The sequence below is a fragment of the Canis aureus genome, chromosome 7 (assembly GCF_053574225.1).
Source record: "Canis aureus isolate CA01 chromosome 7, VMU_Caureus_v.1.0, whole genome shotgun sequence".
NCBI lineage: Eukaryota > Metazoa > Chordata > Mammalia > Carnivora > Canidae > Canis > Canis aureus.
The window spans coordinates 9,063,550-9,088,072 of record NC_135617.1 but is presented as its reverse complement, the minus strand read 5'-3'; the positions used below and the strand labels follow the sequence as shown (position 1 = coordinate 9,088,072).

Below are 24,523 nucleotides of genomic sequence, written 5' to 3'. Positions count from 1 at the left end.
CGAATGGGAAATCTGCAGCGGGGAGGGGAGGGGAGCGGAGCCGCGGGGCTGGTTAACACAGACCGAAAGCGCCGCGGCGGCACTCGGCCCTCCAGTGCAGCGCGGAGGCCGAGCGGGCGCCGCACCTGTGCGCCGCCGAGGTCGGGCGGCCGAGGCCCGGCGGGGAGCGCAGCGCGTCCGCCCGCAGCCCGCGCGGGGGCGCCGACGGGGATGCGCAGCGCGCGGCGGGCGGCGGCGCGGGCCTCCGATGCGGGACCTCTGCTCCGAGACGCGCGCGGGGACGCCCTCGGTAAGCGGCGCGGCTCGCCCTCCCGCCCCGGGGCTCGGCGGGCGGCTGCGCGGTCGCGGGGACGCCGGGGCCCGCAGCTGTCAAACTCGCAGCCCGCTTTTTCTCTCCCCTCCGCCCACCGCACCCCTGGGAATCCTTAACCCTTTCCGTTCGAGGCGGCATGAGGGTCGCTTCATCGAACACTTCCCCCTGCCCAGCCCGCTCCTGCTCCCGCTCCTGTCCCTGCTCCTGCCCCTGCCCCTGCTCCTGCCCCTGCTCCTGCTCCTGCCCCTGCTCCTGCCCCTGCTCCTGCTCCTGCTCCTGCCCCTGCTCCTGCCCCTGCCCCTGCCCCTGCCCCTGCCCCTGCCCCTGCTCCTGCTCCTGCCCCTGCCCCTGCTCCTGCTCCTGCTCCTGCTCCCGCTCTCGCTCCTGCTCCCGCTCCCGCTCCTGCTCCTCCTCCGGGTCGGCCGGGTGTTCGAATTTCGCTCTTTTTTCCCCCCCCCCCCCCTTTTTTTTTTTCTTTAAAAAATTCGCTTTATCTTAACGTTGATTTGGCATCGCGACGGGTTCGCGTTGGAACTTAGTAAAAAAAAAAAAAAGAAAAAGAAAAAAAAAAAGAAAACAGGCAAGTGTGTTTTAAAAGCGTGACTGGCCTCCGCCTCCTTTTTGGAAGAGCATCCTATTTAGGGGAAGCCAGGGAGGACGCGAAGGAGCCTTCCATCCACGGACCGGGGTTTCTACCTTCGGAGGCGCTCTAACGTGGAAACGACGCCCGTGTTCCTTTTTTTTTTTTTTTTTTTTTCCCGCGAACATCGGATGGGAAACCGAGGCAGGACTCGTTCACCTTCCACCCCCACCTCCCAACCACCACCACCCCCTTCCCCGGAAAGCCCTGCTCCCGCCTGCGAGGGGTTGGACGGGGTGCGGGGCATTTGCGGGAAGATCCTTATCAGTGCACAAGCGGCCGCGCAGCCTGTCCCGTGAGCCCTCAGTATTCGTTGCAACTTTAGTTACAGTAAGCCGGAGCCCATCCGCGACTTCTGGGAATTCGTACACTTTCAGATTTAAATGGAAAGTGCTATTTGTAGCTGAGGGCTCCTCAAGGAATTCTCTGCGGGGCAATGCCATGGACGAGTTCGGGGCTTTGTTTGTGCTTTTGCAATTTGGGGTGAGATGCTCACCACCGGTCCGAGGAAATGCCAAGGAGTCCCCCCCCCCAACCTTCACCCTCCTTTTTTTTTTTTTTTTTTTTCCTTTTTCTTTTCTTTTCTTCCCTTTGCCTGCTCTTTTTCCTGTGCTCCCGAACCATCTCTGAAAGGCTGCAGCTCGCTGGGTGATGCTGGCAGGATGCAACCCTCTGCAGCCTTCCCTGCGAGAGGATGAAAGGGAGCGCGCCGCGGAGGGGGGGGGGGGGGCGGCGAGTTGTTTTGAAAGTTGTTTTGCGTTGGGAGCTGGTGGGAAAGTTCAGTCTTCCCCATTTGGGAAAGGCTGGCCGGGTTCCGCTCCTGCCCCACACGCGCTTTCCATTTTTAGCTTCATTCAGAGGCAGACAGAGCTCCTTCCTCTTCCTCTCCTTGTTTGTGACACTCTTCTGAGGCAGCTTTTCCACAGCAATGAGGGTCTGGCGGCCATGACCCCGGGAGCCCTGGGAGCCCTGGGCCTAGGCCGCAGCACCCCGGCCTCCTCCTGCTGTGAGAGGTAAAGCCAGGGATTGCTCCGAGGTGCTGCTTTTTGCTTTGCTTTGCTTTGCTTTGCTTTGCTTTGCTTTGCTTTGCTTTGCTTGCTTTTTTGTGTATGTGTGTGTGCCTCCCCCCCCCCTTGACTTTGCCACACAGTCTTGTCTGTCTGTCTTTCTTTTTTGAGAACTAAGTCAGAGTAGCATTTTAAAGCCTTGCTCCTTCAAGCCAAGTCTTCTTTACGCGGCTTTCGGGCTCTTACTCAACTGTACCAAGCGCTCTGCATCTGCTTTTAAAGGCCTCAGCCTCTACTGTATTAGTCATAGCCTCTCCGACGGCAGAGCCACGGGACAATGGGGATTAAAGGCCTTCTCCCCCCCACCCCCCCCTTTCTCTCTCTCTCGCAGGCTGCCCCGAAGTGTAGCTCCAGTGCTGTGAGGTCTCCCCGGTTGAGCGACGGGACCATGAAAATGGACATGGAGGACGCAGACATGACTCTGTGGACAGAGGCCGAGTTCGAGGAGAAGTGTACCTACATTGTGAACGACCACCCCTGGGACTGCGGCGCCGACGGAGGGGCCTCGGTGCAGGCAGAGGCATCCCTCCCCAGGAACCTGCTCTTCAAATATGGCCCGAGCAGCAAAGAGGTAAGCGCCTGCTCTCTTGCCCAAGCAGACTGGCACCTGCAGCTCTGCCTACTGCTTGCCACCCCCCGCCCCAGGGTCTGCAAAGGGGCAGTAAATAACTGATGACTTAATGTGCTCCTGCTCGGCCTTCTGGGTTCCTCCAGCCCCCCCACTGTCCCATCCTAATTAGGACACGGTTCAGTCTTGCTGGCAAGTTGACACATCTTGGCAGGGCCCCACTGCCAGCACGAGGCGGCCAGGACACGGTCAGCGGCCTTCGAGCAAAAGCCACTGTCCACCCTGGACTCGCTGCCCCTCGTCCTCCAGTGGTACCATAGCTTGGGAGGGGGAAAAAAAAAAACTTTCTTAGGAAAAAAAAAAAAAAAAAACTGGTTCGTGTTTCTTTTGTCTCCTTTTGGTCATTAGGTGGCTTTATTCTTTTTAATGAGCCGGCTTTATGAGCTGGGTTTCTAAAATTATGCTCAAAACCTTGACGTGTTTATGAACTGAAGTGATGGTAAAAACCGAGAAGGGGTTCGTGTAAAAGTGTCCTCTGTCCGGATGACTTCAGAGCTAACCACTGTTTATCTGCGGCAGCTCCTTTGCTCTGGCTGGGCTGGCAGGCCGATTCCTTATTGGCCTCTGAAGTGGGTACACTCTTTGTTGTTTCAAAGGGGCTGGAAACCCAAACTTGGAAGGAGCAAAGGATTTGTGTTTACCCTTTTATATAACGATTATAGCGAGGCGTGATGTTTAGCTGTGAAATAACTCGCAGAACCACCCCTGGTGAGAATTGAGCCACTGCAGTCAGTTCTCACTAGACTACAGCTGAGCTTGAGGGGATCAACCCCCCCCCCCGCCCCCCCAACAGACTTCCCACCACCACAACTACCGGAGGGTCACTGTCATTTCTGTGGCTGCCTCCAGAAAGAAGGGATTCCTTGCTGTAGAAATCCACCACTCGATCCTGGGACTGTTCCCTGGAGCCCTATCAGATCACTTTTCCTCCTTCCCCAAGGAACGGTATTTGGAGGAGTCGGGGGAGCCTGTTGGGGAAATACTTGATCTCTTTCCTGTTTGTGTGTCTGAGTTCAGGGTTTTTGGTGAGGGGGAGACACAGCTGTCTAAAATTAGCTAGAAGCAACTCTGCTTTGAGTTTCATTAAAGCTTAATTTTTCCCCCTCCCCCTTGGTGGAAGAAATAGAGGCAGATTTTATAAAAAGCAATATTTAAATTGGAGTTGTACGTGAACGTTACCAAAACTTAACCCCAGAGGTCGGCCTTAATTATACCTCTTTCTGAGAATAACCCTCCTTTCAATAGAAAGCCTCATAATATGTGGCCCGTGGAATCAATGTGGGATTTGTTTGGCTAGTTAAGCTGTGGCTTTAAAAGGTGTAGTGTGTTTTTTTCCCATATCTCATTTGACCAAATATTGGTCTGTTCCCAGGGTTCAGTTTATGCCGTGTTGCCCTGTCCTGCCCAGTGCACTGAAGTCAAGACCTCTGTTCTGTGGGTCATCTTTGCCTTTTAATTCTATAACGTTCTTATCCTCCGTTCAGCTCTCCGCTTGTTTTTCGATTTCCGTCATTCTACTTAAAAATCATAGCTAAATAAAGGAATGTCCTCGGATCATTAGTGCAAGGCTCAAAATGATAGCTACTTACCCGAGATGTGTTAGTGAGCAGCCCCAGCCGCGACTAGGAGCAAAGTTCTGACTTCCCCAGCCAGTGCTTGATTATGCTGCACTGGCCCCTCTTGGTGTCACTGTGGTTTTATTTATCGTCTTTACATCTTTCAGACTGATCCTTTATTAAGCTTGTTTGGTTTGTTGTTTTTTTTTTTTTCCTCTGAACTTCTAACTTCCTATTTCGGTATGTTCACACAGTGTCTGTATCCCTAAAAAGGATCCTCCAACACTAACCTAATAAGAGATCAGGGTCCTCCTGTACTATTGTCCCATATTGTATTTAACTGAAACACTTGAAAATAATACAGCTCCAGTTCCTAATCATCAAAGTAACCAGGAAGCCAACTCAAATGTTATACTGTCTCACACTTAACTCTGGAATTTGTACCTACTCTTCTTTCTCCTTCCTTTCTGCACTTTGGGAAAGGACAGCTCCCTTACGGCGGTGAGAGAGGCACGTGGCATTGAGCCACTGAGGGTGTGATACCTGCAAGCCAGTTCTCGGAGGGAAACCTCCAGAATGGATGAAATGTTTACACTGACATTATTCAGTTAGTTCTTTCAGTCCCGCCAGCCATAGAAGGGGGAGGGGGGAGCCTTTCTACGTGGGGTTTTTATCTCCCTGATTTATCTTGCCCTTCTTTATATGTTTTCATTTAAGTAACAGAAGATGTTACACTGTGTGCTGTTGTGCTGACATACTTGGGGATTTTTTTTTTTAACAAGACCATTTTTCATTATGAATTTGTGCTATGTGTCAGCACCTTTTTTTTTTTCTTTTGGTTTTAAAAACAAAACATACGAACCAAATTTCTGATCTTGACCCTCAGTTTTAGATTTGGTTTAGAATCATTCTGTACCTTTAATGAGCCTGTTCTTACTTCCTATTTCCAGAACTCAGACCAAATATAGACATACTATTCAAAACTTTTAAGACTTTTTTTTAACTGATGGGTTATTCTTTTAGGGGGATTTTCCCCTTGTCCTCCTGAAATAATCTCCTGTGAATACATGAATACAGACAGATCAATTTCAACAGTTATATTTTAGAAGCAGTAGCCTGTATCGAGTTTGCTTATGTTCAAGAGGCACAGTGGCTGTGAGTCTGACCTCCCAGTCATGTGGTGATAAACATCAGACCGGTGATGGGGACTCACCGAATGTCTATTTTGATTGAAGTCCATTATTAACTCAAGCCATCTGTAAAAAGTATCTCTCTGTAACCTGCAATTCCCTCTTCTTTCTACTGCTTTTTATTTGTGAGACAATGTACCAAGGCATTACCATGTTTCCTTTAATATAAAGCTAACTAAGGAGGGAATCTTCAAAAACATCTCCATCCATCCCACCCCACTCCCTTTTTTAAAAAAATGAAGTGAATTACAAGCTGAAGTCTTCGTCCTCTACAGAGTTCTAGTCATCTCAATGCAAATGTCCTTGTATTCAAAATAGAATTTTAATTGAATAAGTCATTCTTATGGGGGGGGTGGATTCGGGGAGGGGAAGAGATAGCTAGTAATTAAAATCGCATCTTCATGTAATTTGGGGTGAGGATGCTCATACCACATTTAAACCCGAGTAATGTTCCTGCTTAAAGCCCACTGCTGTGTGTGTGTGTGTGAATTTGTCTATTCCCTAAAGGAGGAATTGCTTCAAAAAAACCCCCAAAAAACCCCAAAAAACCAAGTTCATATTCTCCTTGATATCAGACTTTCAGCAACCCCCATCCTAAGTTGTGAAATCTTCGTTTTGTACAGTGAAAAACAAGCCCTTTTTTTTTTTTTTTTTTTTTGGTCTGGAAACTTCAGACATCAGGGTGTGTTCTCTAACTGAGGCCACTGACTAGAGACAGATCTGCCCAAGCAGTGGAAGCGCTGGCTCCCAGCATCATGCGTCGCAGGGAAGAGCTTGATCAAGGGGCAGCAAGAGAGGAGGCGAGGAAGGGTGGAGGCGAGGAAGGGTGGAGGCCAGGGTCTTCTCCCAGATAAGCTTCTGGAAGGCACACAGACAGCAGCCTGCCCCTAGTAATAATTCTTTAGGACCCTGGTCAGTTCCTGAGTAGGTTTTTTTGGTTTTTCTTTTCTTGGGCTTAGGTGAACACATTCTTAGTTAGTCTGTTTAGCACTGAAATCCAACGCACACATCAGGTTCCTCTGTATCATGTGCTTCTCCCGGGATAGAATGTTGTTGGTTAAGATTCACATCTGGACCTTTCTGGGGCAAGAGGGGAGAATATGACTTGGTCTTCCACTTCCCATTAAAAACAAGCTTGGTTCCTATTCCCCCTCCACAGTTACCTACCCGAGCACTGTAATCTTAGAATTGCAGCCTGTATGTCCTTTTTGAATAATGTCTCAGACATGGATTTGAGATGAAGGTATTTATCCTGTATTAAAAGTGCTGGGCTGGGAATGGATAGGGAATGGATAGGGATGGTGTGTAAGCTATACAGTTCCTTCCAACCTTGAAATTCTATTATCTTGTGTCTCTGTTCATCCACTTGTGTGAGTTTATGTGTTCCCTATAGCTCGTGTATAATAGAGCTTAAAATAATAGGGCTCTGTCCCACTTGTAAAGATAATCTAATACTGAGGTTCTTTGGCTTTTTTTTTTTTTTTTTTTTTAATTACAAAATGCTCACAACAATAAGCGTAGGTTCTTTTATTTGTTTGGGGCTTAAGGATTCTCACAGACTTCTCTTCCACCACAGACCCTCCTCTTTTTAATTGTTCTCCTGTCTTGCTTGCTTAATTGCATTTGTAAGGTTAGAGATGGCAAGTACTGTCTTCCAGCTTCCTCAGTGACTTACTTTATAGTTGTACTCAAATTGGTGCTGGGTGATATGTCTTCTGCAAATTCTTTTGTAGGAATAAGATTCTAGTCGATTTCATTTCGGCCATAAGAAAACTTGGTGTGTTTTCTTAGTGTAAGATTGATAGATGAGAACCAAGAGGCCCATTGGTTTTTTTCTTTAAAAAAAAAAAAAAGAGCAATTCGGAAGGAAAAAAACCTGACCTCAATGTAATGCTACTTGTTGGTAATCAAGCTCTGACTCCTAAGACACTGTCTGCAAGAGACTATAATTTAAAACAAAGTTGATGAACCAGTTGAGTACCTTTCTTTAAATTACTGCTTTAAAGTGGATATGTTGAAAATATCAACTGCTAATTATTGGCTCACCAACAAATGACATTATTTGTTTTTCCTGTTTGTCATTTTGATATTATGGAATAATCTCTCGAATGTGAATGCCAAATGCTTTGCGTGTCATACAAGTCAATTCCATGAATTTTTCAAATTAATTAGGTTCATTAATGTATCATCAATAATGATGATGATCCTCTGCATAAGTTAAGTCTACTTAAGCTTTCGTATGTATTTTTATCTCAAGACTGCTCTGAGGTACTCCTGTCCCCAGTAGTTTTACTGCCAACAAATATCAGTAACGATGAACCGTATTGAAAGGGCACATAAATGTAAATGAAGGCAGAGGAGGAGGATGAGATGAACATCTGCTTTTTTCAGCTCTCTGCCAGAAATTCATAAAGTACCAAAAATAACACTGTAGCTCACAACCTTGTTTCAACTTGTGTTAGGTGTAGGAAATTTTCTTTCTTTCTTTTTTTTTCTTTTTTTCTGTCTTTCCAGTCTGGGTATGCTCCATTGGCTTGTATATTGAATATTAAATTGTTTTTTAAAAAAAATCATTGGCTGATAAGAAATGTAAATGAGAAAGACTGGACTGTTAGAACCACGGAGATGTGCTTATTCCATATCCATTTAAACAGGTCTAAGCTCTTGAGATTTATCGAGGGGTCAGTGTATCTCACACCCAAAATCTGAGATTCCACTGTTGGAATGCATGTATTGATGCATGTATTTGGACCTACACAGTTACACAGGAGCCACCGGGTTTAGTAAAACCTGGAAGTAAATATTCTTTTCCCTCCCCTCTTGGTCCATTTCAGTAAGGTATTCAATAAGTAATTTGTAGGAGGTTTTAGACAAGAAAAAAAAATAATAAAAATGGGAAAGTGAATAAAAACCAGCACGAAACTGTAACTGCAGAATGTTGCACAGGACTACCTACAGAGGAGTTCTTTTGAATAGTGATGAATTGCTTCCTGATTCGTGGTTGGTGATTTTTTTCACTCCCTTAAAGAAATTTACGATCAAGGAGGAACTGGCATAGTTAACATGTTTCTTTAGCAAGGCCTTAGTGTGATACATCCAGTCTGAGAAGGTCATTTCCTCAGCTCTTAGAACCCACAGCTCTCCTCAATATAAATTCCATTTCAAAGGACGACTTTTGACCACTGTTGAGTAGAAGATGCTAGAGGAGAACAAAGTTACTTGAAAGATCTTACTTCTATTAAAGAGAACTTATAAGTTATGAAAACACACACATACACACACACACACACACACACACACACACAAACCTCATCTGGAATGAAAAAAAATATAATGTGTTTTGCTTCTGGTTCCCTAGGCCTTTGTGGAACAACCGAAGAGCATTATTTTGGTTTCTGAGGTTAAAACTATTTTATTCCCCTCAAGCATGCAGTGTTTATGGTTTGAAGGAGAAGGAGAAATAAGAAACTAGGAACAGGCTGAAATAGTTTAATCTTGACCGTCTACTTCTGCAGTACCTGATTCTAAAATCCGATCAAACACTCTGGTTACCCTCTCTGTTCTTCTAGTATGAAAAGTAATCATAAAAATGAAAAAGTCACCAGAGAATAATCCTTTAGACTATTTTAATGCTTGGTTGGGTATTTGCTTATGATCTGGGAGCTAGCTTAGAAGATGGCTTCCCCCTCTGATGAAGCTTGTTGTTAAAATTATGTAGGCACCATTGATAACTGCTCTCCGTATCATAATTTTGTCATTGTTGGTTGTACTACCACTTGACAATTCAACGCAATAAAAACGTTGGTTAATATTTTACAGTTGAAGTAATTATTTCATGTTATTCCCTTTAGGTTATTGGAGTAGTGAGTAAAGAATACATACCAAAGGGAACACGTTTTGGACCCCTAATAGGTGAAATCTACACCAATGATACTGTTCCCAAGAATGCCAACAGGATATACTTTTGGCGGGTAAGTAGGGGAAAGTTCCTTCAGACTCCTTAAGAATTAAGGGGAAAAAATGGAGTCAGAATTGCTGGGTCACTTCCTTTTTCAAACTGTACTGGGTCTTACCACAAGTCTTCAGGGCCCCTGTGGACACAGGGAATTGTTAGCAAATGTGACTGAAGCTGGTTAATTGTTTGGCTCTAGAAATGCAGCCTGTAGGTGATTAGGGATGGAGATGTGGACTATATGTGAATCTTAATTTTTGCAATTCATTAGAGCTTTGTGATGAAAGGAAACAGTTTGCTGCTTGCTTCAAGGGTAGGTTCATTTGCATTTCTCTGCAAGGAAGTAGTAATGAGTCACCAAGCCTTAGATTTCACCCCTTCTTGATTTCTTGCTGAGTTAACTTTAATTGAATGGAAGAGTAATCGTAAATGAATTAGCTTGAAAATAAGCTAAATAAATGCCGCTAAGGAAGGATGGGTGGAAGATGCCACCAGAGGAAGGGAGATGACTGGGACTGTTTTTGCGCCTGCCTCCTAAAACTATTGGGTTTGACGGTATGTAGATTACCCCCGTAGCATACGGGAAATGCTTACAATCTTGTGAGAGCATAAAAGTCTGGCCTAAACAATTTCCTTCGGAATATCGGGACTAGAAAGGACCTTAAAGATGCAGGTAGAGGCAGGTGCAGTTTTTGAGTAAAAATACCCTGGATTAGCAGGGAACAGAGACCAAATTGGACTGCTTTCCATCTTCCCATAGATCTCTCTCTAGGATATTGTCTTTTTCTCAATTAGAAAATAAAGATACACTTACTAAATTTAAAAGTAATTTTTTAATACATAACTTGCATAAAACGTACAGGACAACCAAGAAGCATTATTTGAACTCTTTTAAGAACCAGCTGCATGGTAACAACCAAACCTGGTTTATACTTCTTTTGACCGATATTTACCCAGGATGCTTATATCTTTTGGGGAAGTATCTCTGAAAGACTTCTGTTTGGGGATCATTCAGAGATCGTTCCACAGAAACAGGATTTTTTTTTTTTTTTAAATCCAGGAAGTTTTGTATTTTTAGAAATTTATTTTACCATTTTCCAGACAAGACAGAGCACTAAGAATGGTTCACTAAGAATTGTGTGCTCACGATTTTTATTTAAGAATCACACATGCCTAAAATATATTTACTTTGTGACTTCTAATGGGCAAAATGTCAGCGAGTGCGTTTTTGCCTTTATTGCCAATAAAGCCTTCTCAGAAGTGAGCCACAGAAGTGTGTGACTCTTGGGAGTCAAAAGTCTGAATTAACACCATCCAGGATAAGAATTAAGGCGTGATCATTTTTTAAAGAGGCAAGAAATACGTTAAGAACCTCCTATCTCTGTCCCGGGTTCCCTAGTCACTAAAGATTCATCGTTAAGTAACTGAAATGCTTTCCTTGGGAGGATTTATATGGATCAATCTTTCACATACAAAGGATATTGTAGGAGAAAAGTCCCCACATGTTGTTAAAGGCGTCCTGAGTTTGCTGGCAGGAATATGAACATCTGTTGTAGGGAAAGAAAAAGTTTCATGCAAATTACACAGTCCAAGAAGAGTAGGGATGTTCCAGTTGAGAAACCAGTGACATTTCTTGTAACTGTACTGTGAGTCAGCACATTTTTAATCTTCCTGATAATATACGGCAGTGTAGTGAGGTGAGAAGGAGCAGTGTTCGTTTGACGTCTGCGTTATTTTATTTTCGTGTGCGTGTGTACATATGACTTCATGGGACAGAGGATACAGTAAATCGTAGTCCATGGAAGGCTGACTGGAATCCCATACCGGTAGCTTTAGAAAGCAGTCTCCGCCCAGTGAAGAGTGCAGAACGATGGAACCCCATGTTCCTGGAAGTTTGCACATCAGAGTAAACAAACTTGAAAACCCCTCTTGATAGCAGAATTCACCCGGCCTTGTTCCATTTTCTCTTAACAAAACACACCGCAAAAGCTCTCACAAGCTGCTTTGATGAAGCCACATGTATTTCCCCCTTCACAATTTACAGGAAGTTACTCTTAAAAGAAAGTGATTCTGGTGTTTACTGCCCGTGTTAAAGGGACAGAGTTCCTTTTTGTTTCTGATAACGTTTGAGTGAAATACAGACGCGATTTGTAGACTTAATCATAGTCAGTATGGGACTAGGAACAAAGCCATGACCTGCTGTCGGGTCAGAGCAAACCTTCTGCTCCGAACAGCGCCCTACTACTTGAAGACCACCGGTTGCAGATAAGCAGGTATTGGTCGTACACGGATAAGGAGATTTCTTAGGTCTGAAGAAAACGTGGTACACCTTAAAAAAAGAGGGAGCGCGAGAGGGAGAGGGCATGTATGTGGAAGGGTAAGGAGTTCGCTTAGAAAGGAGTTTCAGCAAGGATGTAGGTTTTTAAGTTTTCCTGTTCTTACCTCTGCCTTTTTACCAAATAGCCTGGGTGCATCTGCTAACCAGAAGTGGTATTACCGTGGGGCCGACTCTGAATTCTTCATGATGCCTTGCCTTTAAAGAACAGCACAGTTTCTTCCTGTTCTTTTTTTCGAGAAACACATGCCCGTCGCTCCGAGGCTGGTGTTTTTTAGCCAGCCACCTTACAGATCAGAGGGCTCCCTCTCCCCTCCTTGGGCTTGAGAGATAAGTGCAAGGCTGAACGTGTTTATCGAGAGGAAAAGTGACTTCTCAGTAGACTGTCAAATCCTGGCTTCTGTCCCGGTGTTCACTTTGTTATGGCAGGTGAAGTTCACCTTTGCCCCACCCAGTGTTTCCACAAAAAGGCAGGGTTCCAAGTATTCATAGGAACAAGTGTTACTTCTGGACTTGGAGGCTTGGGGGTGGAGGATGTTTGCATAGTCGAAGCCTTGGGCGGGGGTGTAGGAAACGGCAAGTACAGAGGCCAGAGAAGAAGTTGAGAGACTCAGTTTGACGTATTCGGTTGGCTTGGTCTTCTACCCGGTGACTCAAAGCATTCAAAGTCAGCATAATCGGAACCCAAGTCAGTCGCTTCGCCCATTTGCCGTTCACGGGCGGTAGCAAAAGTAGTACTCTCTGGTGGTTTGAGCCGGCCGGGGCAGCTCCTTAAATGAAATGTCGTGTTTCGTTCTTCTGTCATTTTTCCCCAAACACGAAAAGATGATAAAACTGAAATGGAAAAGGTAACTGACAAAAGTGCGCCTTACCTGTTTCCGTCCTTATTTCTGCTGATTCAAGACCGCTCCGGCTACCCGATTGCATCCTTTCTCCCAAGTGGGCAGCAGGGGAATGAGAAATGCGTGTTCATTCTTACAGGTGCCGGGGGAAGCTTTCCACTGCTTTGGGGCTGCCTTTGGTTTTCACACGTCTGTCTTTTCATTTGGGCAGATCTATTCCAGAGGGGAGCTTCTCCACTTCATCGATGGCTTTAATGAGGAGAAAAGCAACTGGATGCGCTATGTGAATCCGGCGCGCTCTGCCCGGGAGCAAAACCTGGCTGCGTGTCAGAACGGGATGAACATCTACTTCTACACCATTAAGCCCATCCCTGCCAACCAGGAGCTTCTTGTGTGGTATTGTCGGGACTTTGCAGAGAGGCTTCACTACCCTTATCCCGGAGAGCTGACAATGATGAGTCTCAGTAAGTGGATTACAGAACAACAACAACAAAAAATTAAAAATGCCAGTAATGTCAGTTCTGCCCCTATGAGCTAATGACATGTTGTTTAATTATATGGCTTCGTTTGTTAAGCCAAGTAGGTGGCTTAAACAAGGGACTAGGAAAAGGGGAAAAAATTTTTTTTGTAGTGCCTGTTCCCCAGTATGAAACCTGATCATGTAACGTGGTAAAAGCTATTTTGAGTGTTTAATTCCGAGAGTTACAGGAAGAAATAGATGTCTAATTCTAATCTTTCCAAAAGGGGGCAGGTCGGAGTATAAAGGGGATTGGTCCTGACATGCCTAGTATGCAAGGTATAGCCCTCGTTTGTGGTGATTTGTCCGTGCTTACAACGTGTTGGAATATCGTCGAGATGAACATTTGGCTATCAGTGTATGGGCTGATGTAGAACCCATCGGATTGTTTCTCGAAAGACTCACAGCTATAATTTTTAAAATATTATTCTAAATGGAGGGACGCTTGGGTGGCTCAGAGGTTGAGCATCTGCCTTCAGCTCAGGGTGTGATCCCGGAGTCCCGGGATCGAGTCCCTCATCGGGCTCCCTGCGAGGAGCCTGCTTCTCCCTCTGCCTGCGGCTCTGCCTTGCTCTCTCTGGGTCTCAGGAATAAATAAATAATGTCTTTCAAAAAAAATTCTAAATGGATAGCTCAAAGATTTTCTATATCTTAGCTTCCTTCTTCACATGAATAACCTAATTATCTAATCTCCTGATCGGTATTATGGTAGCCACCTCTCACTTTAACAAATTCTCAGTTCCTTAGGTTTATAAGCTTTTACTTTTTTATTTGCTTAAAGTTACTGTCATTACCCTTCTACAAAGGGTTACCTCATTTTAGTCATTCTCAACTGACCTCTAGGAACAATTTAAGAATTACCATAAAACTCCAATCTGTTGTAATTATGGTTGTGTGTTCTTGGTTAGACTGGTATGTTTTAAGGAAGTTTTTTAAAAATTAGATCCTCTTGGGTTAAACGTTTTGGCATCTAAGTTTTTGTAACTTTTTTGTTTGTTTTGATACGATTTCAAACTTAAGGAAGAGCTGCGAAAATAGTACAAAGAATTCCCAGGACCCTTTACTCAGGTTCACCAATTCCTGATAATGCACTCTGATTTGCTTTACCTGAAGGCCCGATTATTTTAGTTCACATTTCCACCTTTGAAACATTTGGCGTGAATGTTCATTTTAACATTAGTTAGAATTTTGACTTCAACTTTAGGACCAGTTAACAAACTCATTACCTGCCCTGGTCAGGATAAGCCAACTCTGGAGCTAGCTGGTGCTCACCCCACACTGTCTAGTTTATCTGATCTCCCTATGATCTCAGTACTGTATTTATTTGCAGTCTTCTGAAAAGCTTATGAATCTCCTTCACAGGATATCACCTTTTAAGTTTGCATTCATGGTTCTCTCTCTCTCTCTCTCTCTCTCTCTCTCTCTCTCACACACACACACACACACACACACACACTTTGGGTTCGCCTTTGAGCTTCAGGAAGAGGTCTTGAAATAACTGGAAACAAGCCAGCTTCCAACAGGAGCATGAGGGGTGAATCAGGTCCTACCAGAGGTGTCAGTCTTTTTCCCCCATGTCTCTTCTGAGGTCCCAAGAGTCTGTCGTTTGCACTGAGCATCCCAGGAACCCCAGGAACCATTCAGCTGTTTCGGCATCTGCACATGCCAGGCCCACCTCACAGGGCCCAATGGTAAAAGGCAGCTTCTGTTTTAGCAGAGCCTCTCACAGGAAGATGTGCTTCCTCCTGACTTTCTCAGCATGGCAAGTCCCTTCTTGAGGGTCTCCTTACACTTCTTGAACTTAATCATTCAGGGATTCAGAGACAGGTCTAGGTGGTGTTTTGTTTTGTTTTCCAAACAGTAACTCCATTTGAAGTGACCCCCCCCCCCGCCCACCGGTCCCCCCAGTGACTTTGCACCAATCCCGAAGAAGCTTTTTCACATACATCCTTCACCCGGTGTAGTTTCAAAGGCCCTGCATTTTTATTCCCCCGAAGAAAGGTTTTACACAGTATTTAAGATTCAAGTGCTTATTCTTTGTTCAGAGCAGAGTCCATGGATACTGTGAAATGACACTTTAGTTCCCACAAACGTCCCTTTTTTATTTATGCAGAATTTTTTCCTAAATGCTGGTTTATCAGGTATCCTTTCCTTGTCCAGCATTCATGGTAAAGAAAGAGAGTGAACAATAACCAGTCACATTAAGCCAAGACTCCTGCTGCCGATTGTGAAACCAGTTGTCTTAGGTGTGGTAACCGATGATTGAGCCTCTGATCAGGAAAATTTCCACTCTTTCATCAGGCCTAATAGGTAGATTGTGTCTTCAAATAAGTTGTGTTGGGTTTCCATGCTTCAAGCACAACAGAGGTCTGTGCCAGAATCTCCGTGAGGACTTTAAGTGGCAGTGATGGTTCAATTGGTAGAATTTTGAGAAGAGATTCGAATTAGACTGAGAGGTTAAAAAAAAAAAAAAAAAGCAGCCAGAAATCACAAGTTGGCGGGTTTAAAAAAAAACAAAAAACAAAAGGAGTAGAAACTATTAAATTTAACTCTTATCCCTCCCAAGTTTTTTGGTATTTTTTTTCCTATGTATCTAACCAACCCATCTAGAAAACAGTTGACCAAATTATAGACTTCTAAATGTTAATCTGCTTTCTCAGTTTCAGTTGAAAACAGACTTTGTTTTGCCTACTGCAGAACTTCTAGGTTCTTTCTTGTAGTCTTGGGGGTTCTTATTATAGATCGAAAATGTGAGTCGGCATAATTAAGCCATTCAGAGCCTTCAGAAGCAGTTCACTCTTGAAATGACTCCGTCCGCCTACAGCCATTTAAGATTTAAGAACAAAAACAGATCTTGATTTTCTTCTTCATGTTAACTCAAGCTGCTGCTGAGTGGGAGAGTCAGAAATGACACCAGCTCTACTGATTACTCAGCTGCTGAAGGATGATTTTTTAAAATGTACCTTCACATAGACTCCACGACTTCCACCTTAGAACATGTTAGGGGGCTAACGTTTCCCTCTGGACATCGTTTTGGAGGGAGACAGACATTTATTTCTGTGGAGGCGTAAGCCATACCGAGCATTCATTGTGGATTTGCGATATGCTGGGCCCTGTGTGCTAAGTATTTTGCATGGAAAATTATAGATTCTGACTTTCCTGTTTGCTGGCCCAATCATTAGCGTTGTTTTAATAACCGAATTATTAAGGTGTGCCTGGTGAGAACACCTGACTAAATAGGAGGGACGGTGCTACTGATGCACGTGCACTTCTTGCTTCTGGCTTTGCTCTGTTGAATTTTAGAACCAAGAGAGTTTTGAGGCCGCTGGAAAAATTGATGAGTCTGAGGGAGAATTTGCCGCATGAAAATGGTGAAGTTTCTTTCTGATGTTCATTTTATGACGGGACCATCTTTTTTTTTTTTTTTTCCTAATGTGCGCCCAAATGGGGCCTCCGGATTGTTCTTTTTCACCTCCATAGAATTCCTTCCTGTGGCTGTGAGATGCCTCGCCTATCAGTTTCCCGACTTAGTTGTCTCTCTTCCTTTACCATTTCAGCTTTAAAAAACAAAAGTGACAATTTGAACTTCCTGCCTGCTGGGCCTCACTGAAAGACTGATATTGGCCCGATAAGGGGTTATTTATTTTGGTTTAGTGGCTTCAGAAATCCCTCTCCCTCGACAAGCCTTCCATCACGGCCCCCATCAGCATCTTCCCTGATAGTGTCTTGGCTGTGTTTATTCTGGGGCTGCTGGCTCACCCGGGGGGGAACTGATAACAGCTAGCAGGAGATAACATTCTCCGAGAGCCTCTCAAACTGGAATCGAATCCCTCAAGCCTGTCAGCCCAGAGAATGGATTTGAAGAGTTCAGAATCTGGACTTCCACAGAGTTCATTTCTAGACCTATCAGATATCAAGCCTGGAGTGCTTTCTCAGTGAAATCAAACGGAAGCTTTCTTTTTGCGGGGGGGGGGATGACCTAACGAAAGATGCTTTTACAGAGGCTTCAGCATGGTCCCCCAGACCTGTCCCCTTCCGATACCGAAGCCAAGAGCTCTCCCCTGCCTCCCAAGGCATCCGCACACATGGATGGCTCATGCCTCCAACCTCCTCCTCCTCCTCCTCCTCCTCCTCCTCCTCCTCCTCCTCCTCCTCCTCCTCGTGGGGCGGCTGTTCCGTTGGGAGTGATTGCCCTCTGATAACCAGAGCTCCAGCGAAGCAGCATCTGTTTTACTTTTGATTTCCAGGGAAGTCTGAGCGGAGAGTTTTTGGCGTTCTCTGCTCTGATTGGTCTTTCCCCAAAGGCATCGTTTGCTCTGTGTGCTTGGAGGGGCAGGGCTGGTGATGGCCTGGAGAGTCTGGAACTGTCCTCAACTGCTGCTGTTCCTAAGTAGTGCATTTACCGAGTAATAATATAGAATAAATGCTTTCATCTTAGCTGCCTGTTTTCTTTGGTGCTCTAAGTAATTGGACTGGCTCGGGAAGTGCCTGTTGTGGTTTGGCAGAGATGAGTATGTCACGCCTTGTGATTCCAGGGGACAGCGTTGCTGGGAGCCCGGTCAGACCAGAACAGAGAGCCTCGGTGCCATTCTTGTGTTGTCAGCAACCCCATGGGAAGGGGTGGCATCCACATCGCTCGTCTGTCTGGCACAGGCAGTTTGAAGAGGGTTTTATCAAATTCATATTAAACAAGAATGGAGGCGAAAACTGATGACTGCTCGTTACTTGAAATGAGTCTTAATCTTTCACATCTCGTTCGCAGGGTGTGCTGATTTCCTTTCGGTGTACTGCGAACATCAGAATGACTTTTATTAACCTCTGACACCCCCACCCCAGGATTTTTCCACCCCATTTCAATGGAGGCTCCCCCTGTTCTAGCTTGAACAGCACTTTTCCATCATGCATCGCTTTTTACCGGTAGAAACCTCTTTGCTGCAGATGTTGCCACTGTCCCCGTTTGGCCCAGAAGGCAGCAGAGCGAGCGGGCCCCGAGCCCTCTAGAAGGACAGGGCGCGGAGAAGCCAGGTGGCTGTCGCTTGCGGCCCGGAGAGAGGACAGCTTTGGCAGTTTGACTTGAGTTCTCTGGAGCCCTTGGAGTAACCGTGCTTTCTTTCGTTGCAGCGCAAACCCAGAGCCATCCGAAGCAGCCCGGCGCCGAGAAGAATGACCTGTGCCCCAAGAACGCCCCAAAGAGGGAGTACAGCGTCAAAGAGATCCTGAAGTTGGACTCGCACCCCCCCAGGGGGAAGGACTGCTACCGCTCCAACATTTCACCCTTCGCCGCCGAGAGGGACGCCGACGACCTCGGAAAAAACGGGAGCCCCGAGATGCCCTTCTACCCCCGGGCCGTGTACCCGAGTCGGGTCCCTCTGCCCGAGGACTTTCTGAAAGCCTACGGGATGGAGCGGCCCACCTACATCGCCCGCTCGCCCCTGCCGTCCTCCACCACCCCGAGCCCCTCGGCGAGAAGCAGCCCCGACCAGAGCCTCCAGAGCTGCAGCCCGCACAGCAGCCCCGGCGACACCGTGTCGCCCCTGGCGCCCTGCGGCCCCGACCACCGGGACTCGTACGCCTACTTGAACGCCCCCTACGGGCCCGAGGGCCTGGGCGCCTACCCGGGGTTCGCGCCGGGCCCGCCCCTGCCGCCCGCCTTCCTCCCGTCCTACAACGCCCACTACCCCAAGTTCCTCCTGCCCCCCTACGGCGTCGGCTGCCCCGGCCTGGGCGGCGTGGGCGGCGTGGGCGGCCTGAGCCTCTTCCCGCGGCTGTACCCGGTGTACGGCGGCCTCCTGGGCGGCGGCGGCGGCGGCGGCGGCGGCGGCCTCCCGCACCCCCTGCTCGGCCCGGCCTCGCTGCCCGGCTCGCTGCCCTCGGACGCGGCGCGCAGGCCGCTGCAGCCCGACCACGCGCGCCAGGTGCTCATCCCCGCGCCGCACAGTGCCTTCTCCCTGCCCGCCGCGGCCGCCAGCATGAAGGACCGGGCCAGCAGCCCCGCCAGCGGCTCGCCCACCGCCGGCACGGCCGCCTCGGCGGAGCACGTGGTGCAGCCCCACGCTACCTCAGCGGCGCTGGCGGCCCCCGGCGGCGACGAAGCCGTGAATCTCATGAAAAGCAAAAGAAACATGACCGGCTACAAGACCCTGCCCTACCCCCTCAAGAAGCAGAACGGCAAGATCAAGTACGAGTGCAACGTGTGCGCCAAGACGTTCGGGCAGCTCTCCAACCTCAAGGTAGGGCCCCGGCGGCCGACGCACCTGCGGCGGCACCTGCGGGGGCACCTGCGCGGGCACCTGCGGCGGCGCTGGGTCCGCGCATGCGCGCCCGTGTGCGCTGGCTCCGGCTTCTGCGGCGGCGCTGGGTCCGCGCATGCGCGCCCGTGTGCTGCTGCGACCGTGGCAGACCCGGCCGGGACCAGTCCGTGGGGGGGGGGGGGGGCGGGGGGATGGGGGAGGTGACCCTTTGCTTTTCTAATATTTTTTAAAGCTTTTATTTATTTATTTATTCATTCATGAGACGGAGAGAGGGGGGTTGGGGGAGGTGTCCCTTTGCTTTTTTAATATTTTTTAAAGCTTTTATTTATTTATTCATTCATGAGACAGAGAGAGGGGGGATGGGGGAGGTGTCACTTTGCTTTTTTAAATTTTTTTAAGATTTTATTTACTACTTATTTATTCATGAGACGGGGGAATGGGGGAGGTGTCACTGCTTTTTTAAATTTTTTTAAGATTTTATTTATTTATTCATGAGACCCAGATAGAGGGGATGGGGGAAGTGTCACTTTGCTTTTTTGTTTTTTTAACATTTTATTTATTTATTTATTCATGAGACACAGAGAGGGGGGATGGGGGAGGTGTCAGTTTGCTTTTTTGTTTTTTTAAGATTTTATTTATTCATGAGACAGAGAGGGGGAATGGGAGAGGTGTCGCTTTGCTTTATTTTTTAAATATTTTATTTATTTATTTATTTATTTATTTATTTATTTATTCATTCATTCATTCATTCATTCATTCATGAGACCCACACAGAGAGAGAGAGAGGCAGGGACATAGAGGGAGAAGCAGGCTCCTGCAGGGAGCCCGATGCGGGACTCGATCCCGCGACCCCAGGGTCACGACCTGGGCTCTCCCTCCCAGGCAGGCGCTAAGCCGCTGCGCCACCCGGGCGTCCTGTCACTTGGCTTTTGTGCCGTTTCCTCCTGTGCCACTTGGGCCCAGTGACTTCCCCACCGAGCCGTCCTCTGGATGCTGCAAATGGGGGTTTGGGCTAGAAGAGCAAGTGGAAAGTGCCGCTGGCCTGTGGCTTGTGCTCCTTTCGCTCAAACAAACCAAAGAGTCCGGAAACGCACAGGGGCTCTATTCGTTCCTTCTGAGCTTTGTCTGGGGGCGGGGGGTGCTGTGTTAAGGTGCCCGTGCCATCGGTGCCCCGGCCTTTGAGCGGGATGCCAGGGCTCCCCAGCCCCGGCGCAGGCCTGACGTGAGCCTTCCTTCCAGGTCCACCTCAGAGTGCACAGCGGAGAGCGGCCTTTCAAATGCCAGACTTGCAACAAGGGCTTCACTCAGCTCGCCCACCTGCAGAAACACTACCTGGTACACACGGGAGAGAAGCCACATGAATGCCAGGTGGGCAGGGTTCGCCGTCGAATTTCACCCTTTGTAGAAAATGTCTGGGGAGCGGGCCCCGCGGGTCTGATTGCCCGTGGGTGAACAGCGCAGGAGCCCGGCTGGCCACGAGCCTGGCACCCCCGTATCTGCGGTGCGCAGAGGCGGTGACCCAGCCAGCTTCCAGTGGGTGGAAGATGGCAGAGGAAGTAGCCGCCTCCTCGCACGCAGCGTGCCCACAGCTCCCTGTTTGCCTAATGCCACACCATGGGTGCCACAGGGAGGCTGCTCGCCCCGCAGGTTGCTGGGCGTTGGTATGTAAGCTCGCCCTTCCCACTGGCACCTAACTCTTAATCTTCTGGTCTTCCCGTCTCTGCCCTCTTCCCCGCACTGTAGGTTTGCCACAAGCGATTTAGCAGCACCAGCAATCTCAAGACCCACCTGCGACTCCACTCTGGAGAGAAACCTTACCAGTGCAAGGTGTGCCCTGCCAAGTTCACCCAGTTTGTGCACCTGAAACTCCACAAGCGCCTACACACCCGGGAGCGGCCCCACAAGTGTGCCCATTGCCACAAGAGCTACATCCATCTCTGCAGCCTCAAGGTCCACCTGAAGGGGAACTGTCCTGTGGCCCCAGCCACAGGGATGCCCTTGGAGGATCTGACCCGGATCAACGAAGAAATCGAGAAGTTTGACATCAGTGACAATGCCGACCGGCTGGAGGACATGGAGGACATCGACGTGACCTCTGTGGTGGAGAAGGAAATTCTGGCTGTGGTCAGAAAAGAGAAAGAAGAAACTGGCCTGAAAGTGTCTTTGCAAAGAAACATGGGGAATGGACTCCTCTCAGGGTGTAGCCTTTATGAGTCATCAGACCCATCCCTCATGAAGTTGGCTCACAGCAACCCACTACCTCTGGGGCCTGTAAAGGTCAAACAGGAAACAGTTGAACCAATGGATCCTTAAGATTTTCAGAAAACAAAAAGCGTTTTGTCTCGTTTTGTTTCTTAACTTATGACTTGGCAAGTCAGGGTGCCTGTAGCAAATGCTTGTACATAATTCCAGTTCTGCAAAGCTCTCCTGACAGCAGATGGTTTCCCCTCACCTCTCTGGAATTAAAGAAGGAACTCCAAAGTTACTGAAATCTCAGGGCATAAATGAGAAAAAGACAATATATATACATATTATATATACTTATTTACACCCCCATCTATATATTTGAACCTGTGTATTTTGAATATTTGTGTGGATATGTTTGCATAGCCTTCCCATTGCTAAGACTATTGCCTAGCCATAATTATTTTTTCAATGATAATCCTTCATAATTTATTATACAATTTATCGTTCAAAAAGCAATAATTAAAAAAGTTTACAATGACTGGAAAAATTCCTTGTAATTTGAGTTATAAATGTTATAGTTTTGTCTTGTGGCCATTCTTTGTAGATAATTTCTGCACATCTGTTTAAGTACCTACAATTTAGTAAACAAATACATTACTTCGGTTGACCTCCCTCTGTAATAATGGTTTGAAAATGAGGTTTGGTATTGCCAAAGTTAGACAGTTGATGTGTTAACTCATAAGATCTGTCATTTGAACAGCATTGTGTAATGGGGGGAATGTGTGCAGTTACCCAATAATAACTTCAGTAGAAGAATTAAGAAAGGGAATCTTGTGTGTTTCTGTAGATAGTTCCGAGTCTTTTCCCCCTTGCCAAGGATTTATCAGAAAGGAGACAGGAAGGCTTCACCGACCCGTCTTCCTCTCCAAAAAAGCAGGGTCACCCCGTCCCAAACCATGTGACCATTCGGCGTGGTCACGTGACCTTTCCATCCCAATGTATTATCTGACAATGTGAATAAGACAAAAATGCCATGTTTAAAACCACCGCAAAATGTTCCCAAAGCACAGGTGGTTTTTGTATGTGTGAGGTTTGGGGGCTTGAGTCTGGGTGTTGTTTTGTTATTGGGATTTTTTTGTTGTTGTTATGTCAAAATTGCACAAACATGGTGCTCTACCAGGAAGGATTTGAGGTAGATAGGCTCAGGCCACACTTTAAAAACAAAACAAAAACAAAACAAAACAAAAAAAAAACGAGAAACGGGTATTCTTGTTGTCTTAGGGTAAAAGCAGGCAATGCACATTCCCATCCCCGACACATCAATTGTATTTTTTTTCTGTAAAACTCAGATTTTCCTCAGTATTTGTGTTTTTACATTTTATGGTTAATTTAATTAAAGATGAAAGGGCATTGCAAAGCTGTTCAACAACAATTACCTCATTGAGTGTGTCCAGTAGTGCAGGAAGTGATGTCTTATCTAATGATTTGCTACTCTAGAGGAGAAACCAAGTGTGCTCCCAAAAGATAGAATGTGTGCCGTCTGTCTTTTCCTCTGCTAAGCCCAAAGATGACAAGTCAGCATTCAAGGTGTAGCGAAGAGTGATGTATATTTATAAATCTATTTATACCACTATACCATGTGTATATATAATATATTTATAACCACTTAAATTGTGAGCCAAACCATGTAAAAGAACCTACTTTTTCCTAAGGGCAAAAAAGGAAAAAACCATCCTTTCTGAGGCTTTGCTTAACACTTGACCTCACAATCACATTGGTGAGCTTGGGCACCCCTTTGCTATTATTGTAAGAGACCCCAAAACCTTGGTGCAAAGGTGGGGACTGCGTAACAACCAGGGAGAGAGATTCATCGTCTTTCACCAGTAAGGGCAGTCGGAGATGGTTTGATTTTTGTTTTGCCACATTATGATTATGTGGTCACACCCAAGTCACGGAAGTAAAGTCCCATTACTCCCTTTACCATGGTTAACTTTTCTCTACCTCTCTTTCCTTCCTAAATAACTGATGCATCACTAATCAGCCTGGTTTATATAGTCAGCCTTCTATTGATGGCCACTAATGTCAACCTGCAGCAAAGAACAAACTTAGGATAATCCAGGGAAACCTCAGAGCCTTACTGATCTGTTCCTACAAGTGGCAAAACTGACAATTTTTTTTTATGGATCAGTGCTTGACAAACACAGTCCTTAATTGTAGGTAAACCAAAGCATCACACACTGACATCGACACCAAATACTCTCAGTTCTGCTCATTTGTTCCCTTCTTTCCCCTTTTATGCTTTCTTATTTGTGGGTATTTTTACCAAGACCTGCATGGCTTGAGACGTCTTGATTCTCTTCACCATTTGACTTTCCCTCGTAGGCCTCTTACATGTGAATGTTGAGCCCACAATCAACAGTGGTTTTATTTTTTTTCCTCTAATCAAAGTTAAAACTGACCAAAGTTATTGGCTTTTTACTTTGCTAGAACAACAAACTATCTTATGTTTACGTACTGGTTTACATTGTTATTTATGTGCAAATTGTCAAAATGTAAATTAAATATAAATGTTCATGCTTTACCAATGCTTGTCTAGCGTCTTGAGTGCAGGGCCAGTGACGCGACCTCTCCACCGCCCTGTAAGGGCAACACTTTTGAACACGACACAGGTTGCCTCTCTCCTGCCCCAACCATCCTCTCCAGCAGCAGTGAGTCCCTCATCTCCCACCTCCCTGGGGGACCATGCTTGTGAGTGATGCAAAGTGTTGACCTGTTTTCTCTCATAAGTGAACAGTTTAAGATTTTTTTTTTAAGATTTTATTTATTTATTTGAGGGGGTGGTGGTGAGGGAATAAATTCTTTTGTGCTTCTGTATAGTCTTCCTGCCTTACATCCCATGGTATTTCTTTCCCTTCACATCTTAGCTCAGAAAGTAGATCCACCAGTTGCTCATTTAAAGCGAATTTCAAGAAAGCTGCTGTTTCACCAGAATCTGGGCACTGTTAGGATGAAACCCAAAGACATGGTGGTACGGCCATGCAGTCC

At 46.5% G+C, this 24,523-nt stretch overlaps 1 protein-coding gene across 3 annotated transcripts; it reads left to right on the top strand.

The window, feature by feature from the left end:
* The first annotated feature begins 205 nt into the window (after positions 1-205).
* PRDM1 (PR/SET domain 1) lies at positions 206-24,059 on the top strand. Of its 3 annotated transcripts, none has more exons than XM_077902923.1 (7): positions 206-289; positions 2,352-2,591; positions 9,246-9,365; positions 12,735-12,987; positions 18,162-19,270; positions 20,531-20,659; positions 21,035-24,059. In XM_077902923.1, exons 1-7 carry the CDS (start codon positions 248-250, stop codon positions 21,602-21,604), a joined length of 2,463 nt encoding a protein of 820 aa, XP_077759049.1. In that variant the 5' UTR covers positions 206-247; the 3' UTR covers positions 21,605-24,059. The 3 variants fall into 3 exon arrangements, with proteins under 3 accessions (XP_077759049.1, XP_077759050.1, XP_077759051.1); XM_077902924.1 differs by lacking the exon at positions 206-289 and adding an exon at positions 1,741-1,966; XM_077902925.1 differs by lacking the exons at positions 206-289; positions 2,352-2,591; positions 9,246-9,365 and adding an exon at positions 11,680-12,529.
* Positions 24,060-24,523: the final 464 nt, after the last annotated feature.

Excerpts from the sequence above, each read along its gene's own strand:
- PRDM1 (XM_077902923.1), top strand. The coding sequence starts at position 248 with ATGCGGGACCTCTGCTCCGAGACGCGCGCGGGGACGCCCTCG. Across the intron at positions 290-2,351 it reads CGCGCGCGGGGACGCCCTCG|GCTGCCCCGAAGTGTAGCTC; the intron begins GTAAGCGGCGCG and ends TCTCTCTCGCAG. Across the intron at positions 12,988-18,161 it reads GCTGACAATGATGAGTCTCA|CGCAAACCCAGAGCCATCCG; the intron begins GTAAGTGGATTA and ends CTTTCGTTGCAG.